Source organism: Callorhinchus milii, unplaced genomic scaffold, assembly GCF_018977255.1.
Source record: "Callorhinchus milii isolate IMCB2004 unplaced genomic scaffold, IMCB_Cmil_1.0 Scaffold3, whole genome shotgun sequence".
In the NCBI taxonomy this organism is placed as follows: domain Eukaryota; kingdom Metazoa; phylum Chordata; class Chondrichthyes; order Chimaeriformes; family Callorhinchidae; genus Callorhinchus; species Callorhinchus milii.
The window spans coordinates 31,989,136-32,013,440 of NW_024704744.1; the positions used below are offsets into that span (position 1 = coordinate 31,989,136).

Sequence of the window (24,305 nt, forward strand, 5' to 3'; positions counted from 1 at the left end):
GCCTTTGGTCACCTTCCTCCCCATCCCCCTGGCTCGGTCCCGGGATCCATTGCTGTGAAGTCGGAGAGGCGGTGTATGAGGATGGCGTGGTCGACAGTGTCGAAGGCGGCAGAGAGGTCGAGGAGGACAAGGAGGCAGAGTCAGCCCTGATCACAGATGTTCAGAATGTCATTAGTGACTTTGACCAGGGCTGTTTCCGTGCTGTGGGCAACGCAGAAGCCGGATTGGAGGGGTAGCTCAGTGGTTAGAGCACTCGCTTTGCAAGCGAGAGACCCGAGTTCAATTCCAGACAGGGCGAAACCTTGGGTAAGTTTCCTTACTCCACACAGAGCCTAATAATAATCCCTCCAAAACCAAAAACAATAATAAATTGGTCATTTTCAATCTACGACTGTTTGTGGGACATTGCTGTGTGCAATTGGCTGCCGCGTTCGCCCACAAATATACAGTCAATTCACTTTACAGTGTGTTCTCTGAAGTGCTTTGGGACGTCCTCCCGACGTGAAAAGCGCTATATCAAAGGGAAGGATTATTATTATTATTATTATAAAGCAAGTTAAGTAAAGCTCTGGCAAAATGCAGCTATTCCACAATTATTATAATCTTTTGTATCGGCTTGGAATTTTACTAAATGTAAATTACATAGTTAGCTGCTACCTATGAAATAGAAATAAAAAGCTTCTACTCCTCAAATATGAAATAGTTTGGCTCAGCATTAGCACTCTTGCCGCCGAGTCAGAAGATTGTGGGTTCAATACCCACCCATTTTGGTAGTCAAACTCTTTTAGGCTGATCCAGGGTGGTCCAGTCCAACCTTTTTTGCTGCCAAGGGCCAGATCCTGGATTTGAGAAATGTCCACAGGCCACATAAGCAATATTTTTGTGTTTCACTTCCAGAAACCCAGAGGAATCATAAAAATCCTATGTTTTAAATTATGTAACTGTATTACTTCATTTCACTATATTTAAATAGGCAATGTAAAAATACAAATTTTAAAATACAGTCAGCGATGAGGTATCTGTCTGTACATCTCTTTCTGTATTTGTGTGAGTCTCTGTATCTCTTTCTGAGTCTTTGTATCTTTCCTGTTACTGGCTTGAAAGTGATTGAAGGTTCTGCTGCTAACCACCACCCCGCACTGGCTTTTTTTCTTCCAAGTCAGACAAAGCCTGGGCTGCGGACAAACGAGTTAACGGACTGTGTTAAACGATCAGATGAACTCATCCCCTGGGCCAATGCGCCTGTGGACCACCCTGGTAAGCTGACACTCCAATGTAGTCCTGAGGTCGTTTTTCACTGTTGGAGGCTCCATCCTGCGGATGAGATGTTAAACTGAGGTTCCATCTGCCTGTTTAAGTGGACCTTAAAGATTCCACTCACCATTCCCGACCCAACTGTCCAGTGCCTCGGGACGTCCTCCCGACGTGAAAGGCGCTCTATAAATGCAATCTTGTTGTTGTTATGTATTTGAAAAGAGACGGGAATTTCTCCCGGTGTCCTGGCCACCAATCTCTCAAATAAAATTAGTCATTTATCTCATGGCTGTTTGTGGGGCATTGCCGTGTACAATTGTGCTGTTGAATTTGCGTACAACTACACTGTCAGTCCATTTCACAGTAAATCCTGTGAAGTGCTTTGAAATATCCTTCCGGCATAATACGGTGCTCTACCAAATGCGACAATCATTATTTTTATCATTATTATTATTTATTTGTGCTTTATTTCTAGGTTTGGAAGTTTATTTTTATGTTTGGCTAAAAGAGAAAATCAGGGTCTTTTTGGTGGGGGGGTAGAGAAAGAAAAGCAAATACTATCTTCTTCCAGATATAGGAGCCTATTTACAGTGTTTTGGAATGTCCTCTTAATATGAAAGCTGCTATACCAAATCAAAGATTATTTATTATTAAGTTATTCAAACCACGTGACAATGCATTTACAGAGGGAATCACAGCTGTTCTTAATTTTGATTGTTGCATAATTATGGGCAGCTGTATATCACTCTAAACACATCTATTTATAAAGGGCCAAAAGGCAAAGTACTGCAGATGCTGGAAATCTGGTATAAACACAGAAGTCGCTGGGAACATGCAGCAGGTCAGGCAGCATCTGTGAAGAGAGGAAAATGAATTAACATTTCAGGCGAAGTCTGATGAAGTCATTGACCTGAAACGTTAACTCATTTTCCTCTCTCCATAGATGCTGCCTGATTTGCTGCAGGTTCCCAGCGACTTCTGTGTTTATACTTATTTATAAAGGCGTTTACCCAACTCACGTAATAGCCCCCAATGACAGGAAAGTAAAGATCTCAACAATATAATTTTATTCTTCATATCTTCCCGCTCCCTTTCTTGCTCATGAAAGCCATCATTTCAGATCCCACACCAAGAAGCCAACTCTTGATGATGATTGGTGCATCTCGGGCAGGATTCAGCTGCTACTAACTATCTGGCTGGGCTTTTCTGTCTTAGCATCCAGGAAAGTCTTCAGCACCCAGACAAGTCTTGAGAACTAATTTTCAAGTTCTTCTGCAGAGTACACATAAATTACACAATTAAAAGTAGCTTCTTGATATACCTGACCTATTACAGTAGAACTCTGACAAGAAAAAAAATGAATAAAAATGTTATTTCTATAGCTCTTTTCACATTTGTACAGCTTTCTATAGCTTAATGTCAACAAGACTCACGCTTTTCTGCTTAGTTCCAGTCAGTGCCTTTGCACCTCCGGCGCTGACTGCATCAATCTGCACTAGTTCCCACTCGAGCGGAATCTTAGTGCCTTGTTCAACCTCCAATTATCCTAGAAACATTACAACTGAGGTCCCACCAGCTCTGCTTTCATCGCGTCAGCAACATCGGCTACCTCCTCCACTCTTTCTCCCCGAAGGCTGCTGGGACTCTCATCCAGACCATCACCTCCAGGCTCGATTATTCAAATACCATCATCATACTCCCCAGCTCCTACCTATACAACCTCAGGCTATCTAGAACCCAGCAACCAATATTCTCTCCTGCACCAGACTCTACCCCCATCACACTCATCTCCACTGACTTCCTGTCCTCCGGCAGATCAATTTCAAGATTTTTGTCCTCATTCAAATGCCTTGACCCACCTTGCCTCTGCGACCCCTGCAACTGTACTGCCCTGGCTGCTACCTTCACTAACCAAACACTCATCTGCTTCATGTCCTCTGCCCTCCCACCCCACCAATGGTGGGCACGCCTTCAGCCATTCTGCTTCTGCTCTCTGGGACTCCATCCCAGAGTACCTCTGACTTCCCTCCTCGTTCTCTACCTTCATGCCCCATGTTAAGACCTTTCTCATCGTTTGTGCTTTTGGCCACCGTTCCCTTCCCTCCTCTGCTATCCCACCGCCATAGAACCCACACTCTACAATAAAGCCTGTGAAGCACTTTGAGTTATCCTTCTGATGTGAAAGGCATTATATCAAATACATCAAATATAAAGATTATTATTTTATAACCACTTTTGGACATTTTGTAGGATGTACCAAATTTAAAAAGTTTTTCCATCCACAGACCCACTATTGGAGCATTTTCCAATAAAGCAGAATAGATTGAGATATGATAAGAGATATGTTCAAGTGACTGAAGGGGTCATGGAAAGCTGGATTGGGAAAAACATTTCCTTCTGTAAGTGTATCTGTGTCAAATGGACAGTCTCAGGATTGTCTGCCCTCAAAGGTTAGAATTTGTAATTCATTTTCTCAAGTGACTTTTTAGATTGAATCAACAAAATCATTCAAAGCTGGATAAACACCTGGGTAGTAAACCATTAAAGGATATAGGGAGAGAGAGATTCGGAAAGTGAGATAGTAAAAAAGGGCGATTTAGGAAAAACAATTAGCAGGAGTACAGACATAATGGCTTCCTGTTGTGCAGAATATCTGTTTCTATCTTTAGTAATCCTTTATTTTGAGACTTGTTTATTTTAAATCCATGTTTACAAGTCTAATAACAGAATGAAAAGAATTAGGTACATTTCTTTCAAAGAAATAATTTGATTAATTACCTCTTCAAGAGACTCCTGTTCATTTTATTTCTCCATGATTTGGGCTGTACTCAGAATTAATAGTTTCATATTACTTTGTGATTTTCTGAAGGACTGCATTTAGATTGAGACGTTTTCAGATGAACAAATGAAGGGTTTATGAAACTGCATTCTTTTGTGTGCATTACTACATCCTACTATTCACAAAACAGTGTTATAAGCAACACTGTCTCATCCCCCAATAAAATTCAAAACATTCTGTTGCATAATAGATGATTAAATCTGAGCCCATTACTTACCAGTAAAGTAATACTTTTTTGGGCCAGCATGTCTGGTTACTTTTCCAAATGGTTTCTTTATGTCTTTCACAGCAGTGTCCCCATTAGCTGAAGATGTTTTGGAATGAGCTGGAGAATCTTTATTTTTGACCAAACGTAAAGATATATCTAAATTTTCTTCAGCACAATCTTCACTAGTTTGTACACGTATTCTGGGTGAAGGATTTTCAGTACAGCAAACAACAGGTTGCTCCTTTGGTTTTAGTTTTGTTTTTTTCTTCAACCTTAAAATAAATGTAATGAAAATTTATACAAAAGTTCAGTACAAAAAGTACCAGTTATGTTAGATTATATACCATAGACAAATGAATAAAGTTCAACCTTCACATTCAAGCAACAACAGCTTTTTTGAGTGGAAAGAAACTCACTCAATTTGTTAAGAACTCTGCACCAAGCTTAACAATCTTAATCAAACATGCCCATTCTCACATACAAGTAATAAAGGACTGATTCTGAACACAACTCTTTGCTCTTTTCTAATACAGTTATGTTTGGGGTCTAAATACAACCTTCTCATGTTAATGTAATACATAAAAAGTAGCCCAGATCAAAAGGAGAATCAAGAAGAAAAAGCTAGATGGGAATAAAAGAAAATGTTTTTAAAAATGAGCATGAGTGAAACAGTAAATAATCTAACATTTATCCTCAAACAGTCAACTGGCACTAACAAACATGTAGAGGCTTGGAGAAAAGCAAAAGCACTTAAAGGTTATTCTCCTCTAATGAAGACTGATGCACATTTACTAATGTAAGCCTTTCTGCCCTATTCAGTCAATTTACTGAATTCATTCCTGTGCACTTAGAACAAATACAATTTCAAAAATAAAACCTAAAATTAAATATGCACATAATCCTCACTTATAAGCAGAAAGGACCCAATTCACAAATTTACTAAATTAAGTACCCACCCCACATCAAAGCTACAGATTGTTAAAGCAGAATATCACTCTTATTGATACAACCCATCAGAAAAGGACAATAATGAAAGTGAAAGTATGGGAACTGTTTTAGGTAACTGTCTTGCACACAATCTCTGGAGAAACCCTTAATTGGCTCAAGAAATAGCAATTGAACAAGTGGAGAGCAAAAATCTTCCTAGGTAGGTCTTTCCCTACAAGAGAACTTAAGGAGTGCTAAATTATCCAATTTGTAAGCCTCTTTTCAGGAACGAGTTCACCTCATGTATATGAAATATTTGGTTCTACTGATGTAAATCTTTTGACTCCATCTGCAATACAATCGTGTATATTCACCCACACCAAACTCCACACATTCATCACTAAATGAGTGTGTCAGCCTGAGTCAGTTGTTAGTTTTCTTTCCTCCGAGTTAGAAAGTTATAGATTCAAGACTCACATCGGGACTTGGAACTCGTATAATCTAATCTACACCAACCTTTTTGGCTGTTGAAGGCCAGATTCCAGTTTTGAGAAATGTTCGCGGGCCGCATAAATATTATTTTATCCTGATTGGCCAGTACCATTCCTGGCAGAGCCTTAGCCCCTTGGCGGTAGTCTCCTGATTGGCTCAGGGCTTGCGCATCGCTTGTATTTTTGCTCGTTGGGCATGAATTTGGAAAAGTTTCAAGGGCCAGAAAAATCATACCCCGAGACAGATGCAACCCACGGCTACCAGTTGGACCACCCGGATCTACGCTGACATTCAATGCAGTGCTGGGAGTTTGCTGCATGATAGTATTGAGGTTAGGCTCACCCTCTACAGTCTAGCGGCCTGCACTCAACTGCCAAGGTGAGGCCATCCTTTAGATGAGACAATAAACCAAGGTCCTGTTGGTATCTACAGATGGACTTTAAAGATCCTATCACTCTATCAAAAAAAAGAAAGAAATTTCTCCTGGTGTCCTGGCTAACAATCCCTCAAATAAAATTGGTAATTTACTGGCTGTGTGTGGGACATTACTGCGAACAAATTGGTTGTTGCATTGCCCACAAAACACAGCCACTGCACTTTAGAGTGTATCCTGTGATAGGTGCAATAATAATAATCTTTGCATTTAATATTGCTCAACAGGTAGAATTTACGCCACCTTTTTTTGGTCAGTTGGATATCTGACGCAAGCAGAAATCCATCACCAAGCTGAAAAAGTCTCCAAACCACTGAGAATTCAACAAATTACAGTGCAGTGCCATTATAATGTGCCTTGGTACAGCATAAATTTGGTTAGTACGTAGTAGAAGTGTGGATCCTTTCCATTGCACACGTGAAACTGGCCCACTCGCTTATCATAAACTGACTTGCTTTCAGGCTAAAATGACAGATATCCAGGTCATGAATGCATAGAGACAAGAACCAGTCTCAATGGAGATCTACTGACCCGATCATCGTACATTTTAGCTTCCTGCAATTAAAAACAGGCCAACTTCCAGGTCATCAGTCACTACCAATGGCACATCCTGCTTTGTGCAAAGAGAAAGTCACATTGATGGCAGCCCGGTGGCCCAGAAATCGGCAATGTTTTTAGCCCGGGAACTAGTCCGTGTACACTGGTCACTTAAATGTTGTTGTGCTATGTTTCTATATTTCCTATGTTCTACCAGATTGAAGTAAATTTCTAATGTTACTGTGTAGTTAGTGTGAGAAATTTGTATAAACTATTCTAGCAAGATTTGCTCAACATTATTACAGAAGAATGTCTTAACTGGTAAGGTTTACAATACAAAACAGAAAAAGTTTTATTTACTAGTGAGAAAAGTACAAATAGTTGTTCCTTTATACCTGTCACAACTCCCTCTATACTTTGTTGCTACCAAGAAAATGAACTGCAACACCAGCAACTCCACAAGATGTTGAGCAAAAATATACAAGATACTGAGTCCAGTATCCGATCTCCAGGACTTTGAACTAAAGCGAGTCGGAGTAAGTTTCCGTGTTTTTCTAGCTCACTGTTTACATTGTTCTCAGTACATAATGCATTGGGACACTACCCTGCATGAGGGGCACTATATAAATGCAAGTAGTTATTGTTGTTGTACACAACCAACATTTAGCAAGATAACCTTCACGTCCGCTGACAGACTTGCAAATATATAAACATTTCTGGAGCAAAATAACGTATTTTAATTTGGCATTATGTAGCATTATTATGTTCATAAGTGCTACTTTTTAATGTTCTAATTTTAAAAAATGCCTACCATCTTATTAATGGAATTCCTAAAAATTATTTCTTAAAAGTATTTTCTGTATTTAAGATGTCTAAGAATGTCAAGTCAGGATATTTGTTCTATTACATTTCACGAATTATTTCAGTTATCATTGAGCCAGTTGACACAGTATTAAAAGTAAACTGAACAAATACAATAAGCTATTTTCAATAGTGCAATTCTGATCCTCAGGACTCAAGAAATAACCAGAAGTTAATAATCTAACATTGATTCAATTACTGTTGAACTGAAATCAAATCAAGAAAAAACACAGAGCAATTGCATGAGAAACTGAGCACTGTACAAATTTAAAACACACTTATGATAATACTGCTCTGCTACAGAATATTTACTTAGGATTTAAACAATAGAAAAGGATACAAAGAGTGGAAATTTACTGTTAAGTCATCTTTGCCAAAAAAAAAGCAGTAGCCAGAACTCTGCAAACAGCTCATTTAACTGCTAATAAAACCATTCTACATCAAATCAGGTGCTTGCAATTTAAAACCCCTCAAATTTCTATATGTGTATTGTATTAAAATGGTAGTACATTTGGCTTAATATTTCTGCTCACAAAAGCTAAAGATGTCGGCATCTGATAGCACTGAAACTGTTTGAGGAATATGTGGTGCAAGGGAAAGGAAGTGAATAAAATGAAGTGCCAGACAGCACATTAGCTGGATTTGTATGTGAATAATGTGCTGTGCTATTCAGTTTTCTGTTATCAAAATGTTCTCCCCAATTCAAGCCAAAATACAAACCTTTTAGAGTTATCTGTAAAATAATTTAACGTTGAAATGCTGACATTATAGATAATATGAAAGTTTTTTTTATTTCAATGTGTCTAATTCTTCTTCTATTTTTCTCCCAGTTTTCTCTCTATTTTTCTTTTATCACAGCTCCTGGTCCCCAGCCTCTTCATGCTGGGATGCAGTTCCACAGGCACTGGTTGTCCTCGATTCCCCACCTTGGCAGTTGAGCCACAAGACTGTAGAGAGTGAGCCTGACTTCAATGCTATCATTCACCTGGTTACCACAAATGCACATTAAACTACCAGTGGAGGGTTCTGCAAACGGACCAGGAGCAAGAACCCCAACGGTTTCTCCTCTCCCTAACCATGGGAAGGCCAGGGTCAATTTAGCCTCCCAATACAGCTCTAGCTGTGCCTAGCAAACATACTGACCCAGATTTGAACCATTTTGTAAACTGCAGCATTATCCATTAAAAATCCTTGCATTTGATATAGCGCTTTTCTCATCGGGAGGACGTCCCAAAGGGCTTCATAGAATACACTGTAAAGTGAATTGACTGTATATTTGTGGGCGAACGCAGCAGCCAATTGCACACAGCGATGTCCCACAAACAGTCGTAGATTGAAAATGACCAATTTACTATTGTTTTTGGTTTTGGAGGGATTAATATTAGCCGTGTGGAGTAAGGAAACTTGCCCAAGGTTTCGCCCTGCCGAGAATTGAACTTAGGTCTCTCGCTTGCAAAGCGAGTGCTCTAACCACTGAGCTACAGGACTCCACACTACACTACACTGTCTTCTTTTTCCCCATTCAAGCTTATGGAAAGTTTGAGTGATTTTACCATAACATCTTCAGGGCTTTTCTGGACTAGTTTTGACAGGAATGACTATTTCATTTTAAATTCTTTTTTTTACCAACTTCTGTATTTTATACACTGTTCANTTTTTTTCAGGAACACATAATAGCAAAGGATTTTTAAAAATTAGTAATATACTTTTATGTATTTTAGGTGCCATTGTTTGCGATGGGCCTGCTGAAAAGCGAGTTACCCTTGCAATAAAGAATCAAGTTAGTTCTACTTATTTGTGAGATTATTTTATGTTCTCTTTTTACTTATAATTTACCATATAACCAGGGTCATTGATTCCTGGTGATTCATAAGTTAAATGGGTGTAGATTACATTGAATTTTTACTGGTATATATTTTGGGGACTTTTATTGGTACTTTTGGTCTTGCTAGTTACTGTAAATTTTGCAAGACTTGCTTGCCATTGTATAACACTGTTAAACAAGCAGCAGAAGAATCATTAGACACGACATATATTTAATGAAAGTATGATTTTTGCCTCAATACAATAATGAGGCAGAGCAACCGAGACCATCAGAGGCCAGGGTGATTGATACTGGGCTAACTAAAGGACACGACTCGCTAAGTGGAGGACAAAACATGACCAAGATAGGCAGAGGGCAGAGTGGGTAAAGCAAAGGGTAGGATGAAATCAGTATAACCATTGACTATTACAGATAGATGTTCAACAAATGCTACTTTTTAAACAACTTTCAGGCCAGCCAGCAGCATGAAATATAAGGTTCTATGTAGACTGCATGCCATGCTTTTCCACCTTCATTTTAGGGTGTTGTCCATACGTAGAGTTCTAGAAATTGCTATGTTGCTTAGTCTGACTTTATCACTCAAGAGAATTATTCTCTTATCCATGAGATTAAGACTCACGTTCCAGTATGTACTTTATATCTTGGTGCAGAGAATATTAACATGCTTGTTCCTCTGTGTTCCATATTTTTAAAATAATCTGAATAGGAATAATATAAAATTATCATTGCACATCTCTTTTTATATCACTCATTCTGTTACCATCATAAAGAATTAAAAATAAATGTTTGGGAATGAGCAACATCAAAGTAAAGCACATTACAGTACACAATAAACCTCCAACTGTATCATAAGCAAATGCATGAAAAAGGTATATACTATACCTTGCTAAATAACCAGGACTTCTTTCTTTCTTTACGTCCTTAGTCTCCATGGTAAAATATTTTGATCCAGTTTTTTTTTAAAACTGTTCTATGAACGAAATTCGCTTTCAGATTTCTAGTGTGTAGAAATACCAGTGTCTGTAAACAGCAGAATTCTGTCACCCACAAGCCTGTTGCTCAACCAAAAATAAACGGTTATTTGTATACTTGAAACTCTGAAAATGAACCTTAGCCAAATGCAATAGGTACATCTTTTGCATTACATAAAATTTCTTACCAAATCCACTCTGATTTAATCATTTTAATGACATTTTAATGATGTTAATGTTATCCAATGTGTTTATACATAAAATATCACAGATATATTTACACAAGTCATGCAAAATGACAATATGTAGACCAGTAGAATTTAATGTTAAAATAAAAATACATTACAAAAGGTTCAATTTTTTTAAAAACTCCCTTTATCAAAATACATTATTACACAGAGTGATTTAAAAAATGTACTTTCTTCTATTTGGGCAGAAAGCTGCAGTATTGCAAGACAATAACTATTTTTGTATTATAAGATATATGTTTTTGAAAGGGAAGTATAACTTTTGTGCTCAACATGTAATTCAGACCATTTGTAATAAGTACACACCAAGCGATCCTAGGGTAAAGACATCATGAGTCAAATCTTATACAGATATAAAACCACGGCATCTCAAAGATGTGATAAGGCGCAATATCAAATGCAAGGATCGTTATTATTATTATCATCATCCATAGACATATGAAAATATCTAACAAATTTGCATCCTTTCCAAATGATGGCCAAGATCCCCCACTCTCCCAGAAGCAACTCAATCAACACAAGTCACACAAAGTGGCAAAGCTTCAAATCTCAATGGGAACTTGGCGGTTTTCCAAGAATCTAGCCACATAACTCGCCCTCCTGTTGTACAAAGCACCAAATATAAAATCAACACTGGTATAATTCGCAGGCATGTGAAGCTTGAAGCATCTCACTACTACAACAACAAATTATATTTATATCACACCTTTCACGTCGGGAGGACGTCCCATGACGCTGAACAATGAGGGGTTTGCACCCAAGCTGGTACCCACTGTTCACCTCGTGAGGGGCTCAAACCTGCGCTTGTCGGATGTCAAACGACAAACTGGTGACTATCCTCCTTGTGTTGAACTGGCTACAAGGTGACATGTTTGGAGGGCAGGGAGTGTGGGGTTGGGAGGGTGACCGAAGGCACGGTCATGAAGAGGAAGGTCATGAGACGGGTTCTGAAGGAGGCAAGGGAGGGGGTTAGGCGGAGGGCTCCGGGATGGAGTTCCAGAGGGTGGGGGCGGGGCTGAAGGCCTGACAATCCACAGTGGAGTAGGCAGGGCGGGGCTCATGGAGCAGGACAGGGCCTGTAGAGTGGAGGGAGCAGACAGGTTAGTGAAGTTTTAATAGGTCGCAGAGGTAGGGAGGAGCAAGACCATGGAGAGCTTTAAGTCAAGGACAAGGATCTTGAAGTCTACACGACTGGCACTTCCCAGGAATTAACAGAGCTGTTTGGAGGACATAACTCACTGGATATGCCCCCTTGATCTTTATTTTAAGAAGATTAATCTGCAAAATCCCACTATGATTCCGACATGTATTCCACTCTCAGTCAAGATTTCTCATGATGCCTTTACCGACCTTGACACACAGATTATCAAATTTCTCTGTAAAGGCAAGATGCCTAGAGTCAACAGAAAGCTGCAGCTGCCCAAATGCTGGTGCCAGGGAAAGTAGCCTCCCAAAGGTTACAATTGCTATTGGGTGGCACAAGTCCAAAGAACGGCATCCTCCCAGACCACCCTGGTTAGTAATGAAGCAAGAGTGCTGCCAAACTCTCACTACTGTCAAACAATGGAACTAACCCAACCTGAACCTCCCAAACACATCTTTCGAATCCAAATGCAAGCAAGCTTCTGGGATTCCTCCCAGCTGTAGCCACATTACATTTCAATAAGTACCCAACCACCCTGCCTTTAGTAAGCAATTATTACAATTAATTTTAGTAGAAAGACAAACCTACAACAACAACTTGCATTTATATAGCGCCCTTCATTTCTCAGAGCGCTTAACAGTGGTGGAGCCTTACGCCTAGCCGGGGGAGGTGACCGTAGGCACGGTCGATGAGCAAGATCTTAAGGCGTGATCTGAAAATGGGGAAGGAGGGGCAAGGCAGAGGGGTTGAGGAAGAGATAGTTCCAGAGTTTCAGGGCGTAGTATCTGAAAGCACAGACGCCGATAGTGCAATGGATGGACGAGGGGCGTGCAGTAGGCCGACTTCCATTGTGATTTCACATTGTGAAGAATTTCTACCATCACTGCACTCGCAACAGAACAGTTTAAAAATTTCTCCATTTCACCGAGTACAAGATTTGCTTCACTGAGTGAAAATACACTCCAAACTTTCCACTGCAAGATTATAGCAAAATGACAGAATGTTGCATTTGATTGGCTGATCTCTGACACCTGCGGCTGTTCATTAGAGCTTCTGCCGCAAGAACCGCAGCTTCTAAATTCTCAACGCACCAGAACAACCGCTACGCTGTTCACTATTCAATGAGTGGCTTTGTTATCGTCCGGCCAAGATAAGCTGCGGACCTGCCTTCACGATCGCCGGTTCTTATGAAGCGTCGAGAATTTAGATTTTGCGGTAGAAGCTCATGCACACGGTTAACAACAACCTGGATTTATATAGCGCCCTTCACGCGGGGTAGCGTCCCGGAGCGCTTGACAGTGGCGGAGTGTGACAACGAGCCAGAGGGAGATGACCATACGCACCATCCAAAAGGAAGGTCTTTAGGCGGGATTACCAGTAGAGCCTGGTAAGGACTGGTGTGATGGGGTACAGAGTTTTGCGCAGTTGAGTATCTAGGCAGCAAAGTTTTGGATTAATTGGATTTTGTGTGTGTTGGAGCTGAGGAGACCAGCGAGGAGGGCACTGGAATAGTCCAACTGGGAAATGACGAAGGTGTGGACGACAGCTTCGGCTGCGTTGATTGTGAGGTACCGACGGAGGCGGGCAATGTGACGGAGGTGAAAAAAAACGGTCCTGGTCAAGGAACAGATGTGGGGTAGAAAGGAAAGGTGGGGATCGGACCTGATGCCTAAGTTACGCACAGGTTTGGTGAGTCTGAGTGAGAGCCCGGGGAGGTTAAGGAGTTCAGACACAGAGGAGAGAAGACATTGACGGGAGCCAAAGAGTACAGCTCCGTTTTGCCAACATTCAGCTGCAGGAAATTTGTGCTCATCCAGGCCTTGATAGTCCGTCAAACAAGCTGACAGGACATCAGCAGCCTGGGAGTCAACATGCGGGTTTGATCCTTGGTTTGTGCTAACTTTATTGACATCAGTTGGTGTAGCAGACGATTGCCTTCGGGAGGGAATAGTCAGCTAGGCTTTCTACTCTCCAATGATCCCTGCTGGAAAATGCATGTGACTATCATGTGAAGACAGAATCATTGTGGCATTCATTTATTTAAAAATATGCAAATTGGATAAATTTTCAAAATTTGTTTGTGACCCTTTGACACATTCTGGTGACCCAATTTTGGGTTGCGACCCAAGCATTGAAACCCTGCTGAAGAATGTCCCACCTCATCACTCTAAAGCACTCCAAACGTTATTGTACACAAGGGCACTATATACTGTAAATGCACGTTGTTGTACATTTTTGGTCTTGAGAGAAGACATCTCAGAGGACCTTATAAAAGATCTATAACATTTTAAATAGGATTGAAAAACTTATCCCAGTAGAATACTTTCAGATACGCCAAGACAATAACAAGAGGATATAGCTTTAGAGTTTAAAGGACAATTTCAGGACAGATATCAGGAAATTTTTCTTTACGAATAGGGTAATCAACGACTGGAACAGATTGCCAGGAAAGATGGCAGAAGCCAGGCAACTTGACTCAATTAAAAAATAGCTTGATGCGCTTACGGGAGGACAATAGAGATCACAAGATAGGTTCAGATAAATAATACCCTTCACCTTATATAATCTCATCTTTTCAGAAAACTCACCCTACCATCCTCTGTACAACATCATCATTCCAGAATTTAACATACAGAGCTATGAGGAAAGGTAAACTACATAAGAACTGTTCTCTCAAAAAGGTTGAAGTATATATTTAAAATAATGAAAGGGTTGGAAACTTTGGACTCTGATTTTCTAATTATACAGAATGAAAGAAAGTTGTGTGTTTGGGGTAGAGTGGTTAATCGGAATCATTTCTTCACCATAAGAATAAAAGCGAACAGACGTTTTGTAGTAAAATGGTGATAGGCATGCTACAGACTACTGGGGTAAAAAGAAACTTGTAATTTCATAAAGGAAATACAGTACAGTACACAATTCATGTTAGCTGAAAAGATTCAGGGTGACATGTGGAGCTGATGGCCAGCACATATGGAGAAACAAGTAACTGGGGTTTCAAAAAGGAAATACATCTATAGTTTGTGAATCTTTTAATCTAACATACTTGTTTGGAGACTATCTTGTCTGCTTGATCCCATTTTTATAGTTGTGATACTAATTGTAACACTGAAAACATGTTTTTGAGCTGTTGTATTTAACAACAGATTTCAATACCACTGAAAAGGGTTTTCTTACAAATGTATAACTAAAGCTTTCAATATCTCTATAGTTTAATCCTTGATACAATGAAAGGAAAGAGCAAAAAAAAGAGACCCATCTTCTTCTGCCCCCCACCCCCAGAGTTCTAAAAGGTTAAAAGAAACTAGAAAGGATCATCCCAAAACCAATTTGGAGAGAAAGTCACTTTGAAAATCCTCCCCAACTATCAAAAACAGTTGAGCTAGCAAACGAGCGAGAGGAATGTATCTTGTTCATTTATCCTTTTGAAATATCTCCTCTATCTGGAAGTCACAGTTTACAGATGTGCATGCTCCAGGGAGATTAGCAGAACTTGTAGCATATACTAAATAAGGCAAATTTCCTTACTCCACGCGTCTAACAATAATCCCTCACGAAAAAAATAATAAATTGGTCACTTCAATCCACGACTGTTTGTGGGGCATTGCTGTGCACAATTGGCTGCCGCGTTTCGCCCACAAATATACAGTCAATTCACTTTACAGTGTGTTCTGTGAAGCGCTTTGGGATGTCCTCCTGACATGAAAAGCGCTACATCAAATGCAAGGATTATTATTATTATTATATTCTGTGAAGTGCTTTGAGACATCTAGAATATGTGAAAAGCACTATATCAAATGCAAGGATTATTATTATTATTATAATCAGGGTTCTACTTTTTGGAAAACAGGACAATCATAAATTCTAATGCAACTACCACATGTATTATCAATGGCTGACACTACAATAAATTTAATCGGTTCTCCTCTGCAACAAGGAATCTCAAGAGGTTTATCTTTTACTTTACTGGGATAATGTAAGTAGAACGGCTGAAAGAAAACCCATTAGGCCAAAGGAAATGACTAAAGAACAGGGAGAAAATCATACCATCAGTCAGGATTTAGAACCTTGAACATTAATATTAATATTCCCCCCAAGACATATCCAATACCTATCAGAATTTAAAGTGTACAGTTAGTAAGTTAGTTTGAGGTATAGTTTAATCAGTTATTGTATTCTACGTTAGCACAGAATCTGGGATACTAAGTACATGACACTTGATACTTGAAAACACATCACACTATAGCAGTGGTAACAGGTGTGTTGTGTACTCAACTACAGTAATATATAAATTAAGTACAATATTTGCTTTGCATCTGGACTTTTTGACTGTGCTTTCAGGCACTCCCGCAATTCCAAGCTCCCAGTCAGCTGAAGCTTTGAAATGTCCTCTCAAAGTGAAAGGCTCTAAAATTGTTGTTGGATGATACTTCACTACTGTACAATACAACTGAGAATGATTCTGACTTCACATGATAGTCACATGCATTTTTCAGCAGGGATCATTGGAGAGTAGAAAGCCCAGCTGACTATTCCCTCCCTAGGGCAATTGGGAGAGAACTACACCAACTGATGTCAACAAAGTTAGCATAAACCAAGGATCAAACCTGCACACCTTCAAGTATGCACGGCTGTTTCACTCAGCAATGACTTTATCAACTGAATCATCAGGAACGACTGGACTGTTTTACAAGATGACCATATCCAACAAAGCTATTGCAATTACGTACATTTATTTTAATGTAATTACTGTTTTAACATCTTATGAGGATGACCTCCCAATGTAAAAGATGCTGTATATAAATGTAAATTTGTATTGTATTGTAAGAAGTGTTCGGTGACAGCTTCGGAAAATATTGTAATAAAAGAGTTGACAATTTTCATCATCATAAAATCTCTCCCATTTTTCCTTCCCTTGTTCCTATCTGCTTAAAATTTATTAAGTTTTTATGCCTTGAAAATGTAGTGTTTCACTGTCTTTCACTAACTCCTCCCTTAACCAACTACCAGATGGTGCACAGAAGCATCACAACTTGATCTACTCTCCACTTGGCATCTTTCGTAAACTACTGATGTGAAATCAAATACTGTATTCATCATCCAATGTTTACGTGGATTTTTACTCTAATGATTTTCAACTTCTGCATCTAACTTGCCTAAGTTCATAGTAAAAACTGTGATGTAGAATAAGTTGAATAAGGAAAGGTCTGAGAATCATACATTATTGTACAACAAATCTACAACTGTACAGCATCTTTCATATTGGGAGGACGTTCCAAAGTGCTTAACCATATTGGTTGGGCACTCGAGTTTGGAATGAGAGCTGAGAGTGGAAACTGAGGGAGTGGGGAGGAGATGACTGAAAGCGTAGATAAAGAGGTAGGTCTTGAGATGTACCTTTTGATTTTGGTCAGCTGGGTGTCTGACACACACAGAAACCCATCACCATGCTTAAGAATATCTAAACCAAACTTTGTACACATGGGAATGCCCAAGTATTGTAATGGATTGCATATTCTCTCCCTGGAGGGATACATCCTGCTTACCTCATTTCAAATCTATTAGGTGGAGATTAGCTAAAGTTTGTGGGACCCCAGAGTGTGCGTTGGTGTACTGCTGGAGTCTAACCAGCTAAAACCACAGTTTGCCATTGACAGCACAGCCTGCAAGCTTTCCCACTGCTTATCCAGCTAGACTTTGGCTTACAGGGCTAACAGATTCTGAATGGCAAGAGTGCCTGCCCCCAGTGACCAGTCTGCCCTTCCAGATCCTGTCCATGAGCCAGTCTGGCTTCGCTGTCATCAGCAGTGCCCTGGAATATTGTGGACCCACCTGGCTCAGGAATCAGGCAACGAAGACCACCTCAGAGAGTTGACTTGATTCTGACATTCTGTTGCCATACATGTTACATTGGAGCCAGTTCAAGTCCAAGGAGACCCTGTTTACTTCCCCCAAAGACGCCCCTTTAATGAGGCGAGCGAGGGAGCAAGTTGGAGGACTTTGAGTCCAATTTCTCAGTGGTCACATGATGACAAATCACCATTGACATCATTTCACACAAGTGCTATGAGCAAGGAGCGCCGCTGACTTCACTTCCTTTGCACAGCACATTTTTAATGCAGGAAGTTAGCAAGTCAGTGCCGTAAGCCAAGTGTATCAAGCTTCCAATTAGCACAAGTCCACAGGTCACCCGCACAACAAACAAAGTAATTCTATACGAGAGGTTTTTAATGACAGTATTGCCCCTTCTGGCAAATACAAAATCATTTTCGTGCTCTGCAAAGGACAGACTTCACTCTTATCTACAAAGTATGACTACATGAATAAGACGCCACGGAATAACACTAAAATAACCATGGAAACCACCCATTCCCTCCGCTCAGCCGGCTCTGGCCTGCTCCACGTCCCCCGACATACCCCAAGAGCCTTCAGCTACTCTGCCCCAACCTCTGGAATTCCATTCCCCAGTCTCTCCGCCTCACCCCCTCCTTAGCCTCCTTCAAGTCCCACCTCAAGACCCTCCTCTTCGACCATGCCATCGGCCACCCTCCTTCCCCTCCCCTCCCTTACCCCCCCACCCCAACCCTAGCTCGGGTCTGAAATACTATACTCTGTCCAGCGCCTTTGGATGTCCGTCCGACGTGAAAGGCGCTGTACAAATGTAATCTTGTTGTTATTTTCAGTGGTACATTCCATCTGAATTCAATTACCAGTCTTCCAACATTGTAGCATTAGTCATTCATTTTTACTTAGAAACAGAATATAGCATTTCAGAAACCCCACAGGCAACGATAACAACAAATTATATTTACATATTGCCTTTCACATCGGGAGGATGTACCAAGGCATTGGACAGTCGAAAGTTTGTACCTGACCTGGGGGTTAGTTTCAGGAGGGGTTGGTCTAGGGGGAAGATGACCAAAGGCACGGTCAAAGAAAAGGGTTTTCAGACGGATGTTGAAGGACGCGAGGGAAGGGACGTGGCAAAGGGACTCCAGGATAGAGTTTTAGAGAGTGAGGACAGATAGGCTGAAAGCCCAACTACAGAAAGTCAGACAGGCAGAGGAAGGGATGTGAAGCAGGCCAGTGCCTACTGACTGGAGGGAGCAGCCAGGTTGGTAGGGTTTAAGAAGGTCACAGAGGTAGAGTGGAGCAACACTGTGGAGGACGAAGATCTTGAACTCATTCCTTGAGGGATGAGGAGCCGGGCCAGATTCGGAGTGCAGCACCTCTGAACCTCAGGCTCTGGCAATATCAACCTCCATGGTTGCTCACTACAATTCACCAAGCGAGTCAGGAACCTAGGTGTCTTCTTTGACCCTCAACTGTCTTTTCTTCCCCACATCCAAGCCATGACCCGCTCTGCCTTCCCTCACCTCTGTAACATCGCCCGACTCCGCCACTAACTCACCCCTCAGGCCGCTGAAACTCTTGTTCATGCCTTCATCACCTCCAGACTTGACTATGCAAACCCCTTGCTTGTCGGCCTTCCCAACTCCTCCCTCCACAGGCTGCAGATAATCCAGAACTCTGCAGCCCGTGTCCTCTCACGCACCAAACTCCGTGACCCCATCTCCCCCACTCTCGCCCGACTCCATTGGCTCCCTATCCTTCAGAGAATCCAGTTCAAGATCCTGGTCCTCACCTACAAAGCCCTCCATGGCCTCGCTCCACCCTACCTCTGCAATCTCCTAATCCCCTACCAACCCAATAAATAAATAAATGGATCCAGATATACAGGTACCTACTTCCAAGTGACCCATATTAAGGATATTGTGACAAAATGGCAACAAGGCGAAACCTTGGGCAAGTTTCCTTACCCCACACAGAGCCTAATAATAATCCCTCCAGAAACCCAAAACAATAACAACTTGGTCATTTTCTATCTACGACTGCTTGTGGGACATTGCTGTGCGCAATTGGCTGCCGCGTTCGCCCACAAATATACAGTCGATTCACTTTACAGTGTGTTCTGTGAAGCGCTTTGGGACGTCCTCCCGACGTGAAAAGCGCTATATCAAATGCAAGGATTATTATTATTATTATTATTATCAATGCTTGCATTCTCTGAAGAAGGAATGTATCCAAATAGTTGGAAGACATATCACACAATGCCAGAATATTATTCCTTATCAAAAGCTCCAGAAATATCAAGATCTAATGCTCTAACTGCATGCCAAACATTGTTACTTATGGTGCTTATCCTTAAGCAGGTGCTTATCCAGTTCTCTTTTGAATGACTCATCTCAACAGACACTTGCGGCAAAAATTCCAAACTCTAACAACTCTGAGTGACGAAAATCCTCCTTACTTCTTCCCTAGTTTCTAACAGTCCTGTGACTATGCCCTCTTGCCACCAATTTCCCCAACTCAATATATTTTCCCCATCTACCATATGATTCACCCAGAAAATAGACAGTCAATCCGCTTTACAACAACAACAAGATTCCATTTATAGAGCGCCTTTCACGTCAGGAGGACGTCCCAAGGCGCTGCACAGTTGGGTCATGACCCGAGCAGGGGGGAAATGGTCAGGGTGAGGGGAGGGAAGGGAGGGAGCGAGGAGGGGAGAAATCGTCAGGGTGAGGGGAGGGAAAGGAGGGAGCGAGGAGGGGGTAGAGAGTCGAGAGGGAGCTGAAGGCTCGGTCAAAGAGAAAGGTTTTGAGACCGGCCTTGAAGGAGGAAAGGGAGGAGGCGGCGAAGGCACTGGGGGATGGAGTTCCAGAGCCTGGGGGCTGAGAGGCTGAAGGCCCGACCACCGATAGTAGGGCGGTTGGGGCGGGGGACGTGGAGCAGACCGGAGCCAGAGGAACGGAGGGTACGGGCAGGTAGGTAGGGGGATAGTAGGTTGGAGAGGTAGGAGGGAGCAAGGCCGTGAATGGCCTTGTAGGTGAGGATGAGGATCTTGAAATCAATCCTCTGGGGGATGGGGAGCCAGTGGAGGTGAGCGAGGGTGGGAGTGATGTGATCGCGAAGCCTGGTGCGGGACAGTACACGAGCTGCAGAGTTCTGAATTACAATATATTCTCTATACTGAAGCACTTTAAGACATCTCCACAACGTGAGAAGGCACTATATCAAAAGCAAAGATTATTATGTTCCTTCAGTATATTAAACATCTGCTATCGAATCCTCTTTTAATCTCCACTGCCTTAATGGAAAAAAATCCCATTTAACCAGCCTCTTTTCATGCTTACATTGTCTCATACCCAACTTAATGAATTTGCCTACATCCTCTTCATCTCTAACATTCTTCCTGTAATGGAGAACCCAAACCTGAACACAGTATTCCAACTCCACTCTAACCAACATCCTACACAATTCCAACATGCGTTCCCTAATTCTAAATTCTTACCCCACTTTATAAACGCCAGAATCCGATTTGCCTTCATGATAGCTTTCTGTACCTTTCATCTGACTTTCATAATAATCCTTGCATTTGATATAGCGCCTTATCACGTCTTCAAGACATCTCAAAGCACTTCACAGAATATACTGTAAAGTGTAATGACTGTGCATTTTTTGTGGTCAAAACGCGGCAGCCAATTGCACACAGCAATGGCCTACAAACAATCGTGGATTGATGACAAAATTATTTTTTTTTAAGGAATTTTTTCCCCCGGAAAAGTGATCCAACTTACAATGACTTTAGTAAGTCATAAGGTTTGTTTTGAACCCTATTTAACAACCAGGTAGCGGGATGTTGTAACCAAGATGTTTCAAAAACATTCACAATGGTTTTGATGAGGTTTGATGTAATTGATGAGATGGAATACATGTAGGTCTGAAGTTATGTCTGAGTTTAACCTAGTTGTGTAGGCAGATTCAGCAAGCATCGTGTTTCCTGCTTTCCATTTAGAAGCTAAAAACACATAAACAAAAGCATTATTTAGACATTGTGTTTGTTTCTTCTGCATCTCAAGCCAGATTACCACAAGCACAATCTCCCCAAGCATATAGATTAATTGCCATCTAAATGAACGCTGCAAATGAAAGCAATTACTGCCAAAGATGTTTAAAATTCTTTGGCCTGAAAAGTAACTGGTTCCTAGAACACGATTTGACCACAAAGACAAGACGTTGCATCTTGATTCACCCATTTGGGTTCTCACACCAATTGGAATTAATACCTCAGCATTTCAGCAAATTTTCACCCGGCCACAAAATATACAGTCACTCCACTTTACAATATATTCTGTGAATCGCTTTGAGATGCCTCTCACCAACATGATAAGGCGTTATATCAAATGCAAGGATTATATTATACTGTATGCTGTTAAAAACAGTATTACCACAGATGCAAAACACACAATCCATCGCTCTCAAGATGAATAGTGAGATGGGCCTCAAAGTTATGAAGACAATCTGACCACCTTCCACAGTGTCAGTCCTTAAAACATCTTGGGACATCCTCCCGATGTGAAAGGCACTGGACAAATGTAATTTGTGGTTGTTATTAAAACGCCCATGACATTAGTGACAATTTACAGCTGACATCAGCAGGTTCTTTAGCTGAAAGTTTCAGTGTGGTAACAAAACGATACAAATTTACATGTATATACAGCGCCTCGCACATCCTTCATCTCAAGGCGATTAACGATACTTGGCTTTGGAAGCCTGAGGTTTCAGAAGAGAGAGAAAAAAAATTATGGCAACGTCACTCTGCTTTGCTTGGGTGAGAGGTTGGGGGGAGATGCGGAGATGATTTTTCTCCACCGCCTCTTTTCTGCAATGGTTTGAGGCCAAGTGAAGGAAGGCGTCCGGATCTCCTGTCTGACCTGTCACCGGGATGAACTGACAGGGTCCAGTCTTGAGGCAGCTCCAATAACAACAACAACAATAATAATAATAATGATGATGATGATGATGATGATGATGCTCCATTTGCCGTTAGGTCCAACTCTGCGGTGTGTGCTTTCGTAATAATATATATATACATATATACATATGTAAATATTCCCAGTTTGGATGCACACGAGAGTTATTAATATTTTTACAGGAACACACCAAAGCGGCAGAACCGCCCCCACACACACACACACACACACACACACCTGCGCCGAAGAACTTTCTAGACTGTCACCGTTGAACCGAGCCCCAGTCTCCAGCCAGGCGGCTCCGAGGCTGGAGCGCAAAGCGTCCGGGGGGGGGAGGGGGGGGGGGAGAGGGGGGGCTGGGGAGCAGTCCTCGGGGTCACACCCACTGTGGGCGCCTGTGATCACCGCAGCCTCCAGCCGCTGTCACTCACCTAACTCCCGGGGGCCGCCGCCATCTCTGGCGGTCTCGCACTCGCCGCAGCCCACCTTCCTCCTCCTCCTCCTCCTCCTCCTGGTCCTCGCCCACGCGGCTCCAGTCACCACGATGGAGGGGATCCAGACTCCGCTCTCAGCGCCGCTGGAATGATCAGCGAAGCCCGCGCGGCCCCGCCATAACTACCCGTCACTCACACACTCCACCAATCAGCCAGCACCGGTACCTGGCCCCGCCCCCCCCGCTGATCACAGCCCCGCCCTCACACTCACAGCCGCACTCACAGCCCCGCCCCCACACTCACAGCCCCGCCCATAGACTCACAGCCCCGCCCCCACACTCACAGCCCCGCCCATAGACTCACAGCCCCGCCACCACACTCACAGCCCCGCCCCCACACTCACAGCCCCTCCCCCCCCTGATAACAGCCCCGCCCTCACATTCACAGCCCCACTCACAGCCCCGCCCCCACACTCACAGCCCCGCCCATAGACTCACAGCCCCGCCACCACACTCACAGCCCCGCCCCCACACTCACAGCCCCTCCCCCCCCTGATAACAGCCCCGCCCTCACATTCACAGCCCCACTCACAGCCCCGCCCCCACACTCACAGCCCCGCCCATAGACTCACAGCCCCGCCACCACACTCACAGCCCCGCCCCCACACTCACAGCCCCGCCCATAGACTCACAGCCCCGCCACCACACTCACAGCCCCGCCCCCACACTCACAGCCCCGCCCCCCCCTGATAACAGCCCCGCCCTCACATTCACAGCCCCACTCACAGCCCCGCCCCCACACTCACAGCCCCGCCCATAGACTCACAGCCCCGCCACCACACTCACAGCCCCGCCCCCACACTCACAGCCCCGCCCCCCCCCTGATAACAGCCCCGCCCTCACATTCACAGCCCCACTCACAGCCCCGCCACCACACTCACAGCCCCGCCTCCACACTCACAGCCCCGCCCCCACACTCACAGCCCCACCCATAGACTCACAGCCCCGCCACCACACTCACAGCCCCGCCCCACACTCACAGCCCCTCCCCCACACTCACAGCCCCTCCCCCACACTCACAGCCCCGCCCCCACACTCACAGCCCCGCCCCCACACTCACAGCCCCGCCCCCACACTCACAGCCCCACTCACAGCCCCGCCCCCACACTCACAGCCCCACTCACAGCCCCGCCACCACACTCACAGCCCCGCCCCACACTCACAGCCCCGCCCCCACACTCACAGCCCCACTCACACACTCACAGCCCCGCCCCCACACTCACAGCCCCACTCACACACTCACAGCCCCGCCCACA

General features: G+C 42.9%; 1 protein-coding gene across 2 annotated transcripts in view; it reads right to left on the reverse strand.

Moving 5' to 3' along the window:
- LOC103182304 (nuclear receptor coactivator 7-like) overlaps positions 1-23,051 on the reverse strand; it is a 38,790-nt gene extending 15,739 nt beyond the window's left edge. For both annotated transcript variants that reach the window (XM_042333504.1, XM_042333505.1), the window contains exons 1-3: positions 22,988-23,051; positions 10,259-10,428; positions 4,311-4,573 (exon numbers count right to left, since the gene is read on the reverse strand). In XM_042333504.1, the coding sequence (XP_042189438.1) occupies positions 4,311-4,573; positions 10,259-10,308 (313 nt within the window). In that variant the 5' untranslated portion in view covers positions 10,309-10,428; positions 22,988-23,051. The remainder of the gene's footprint in view (positions 1-4,310; positions 4,574-10,258; positions 10,429-22,987) is intronic.
- Between the last annotated feature and the right edge of the window lie 1,254 nt (positions 23,052-24,305).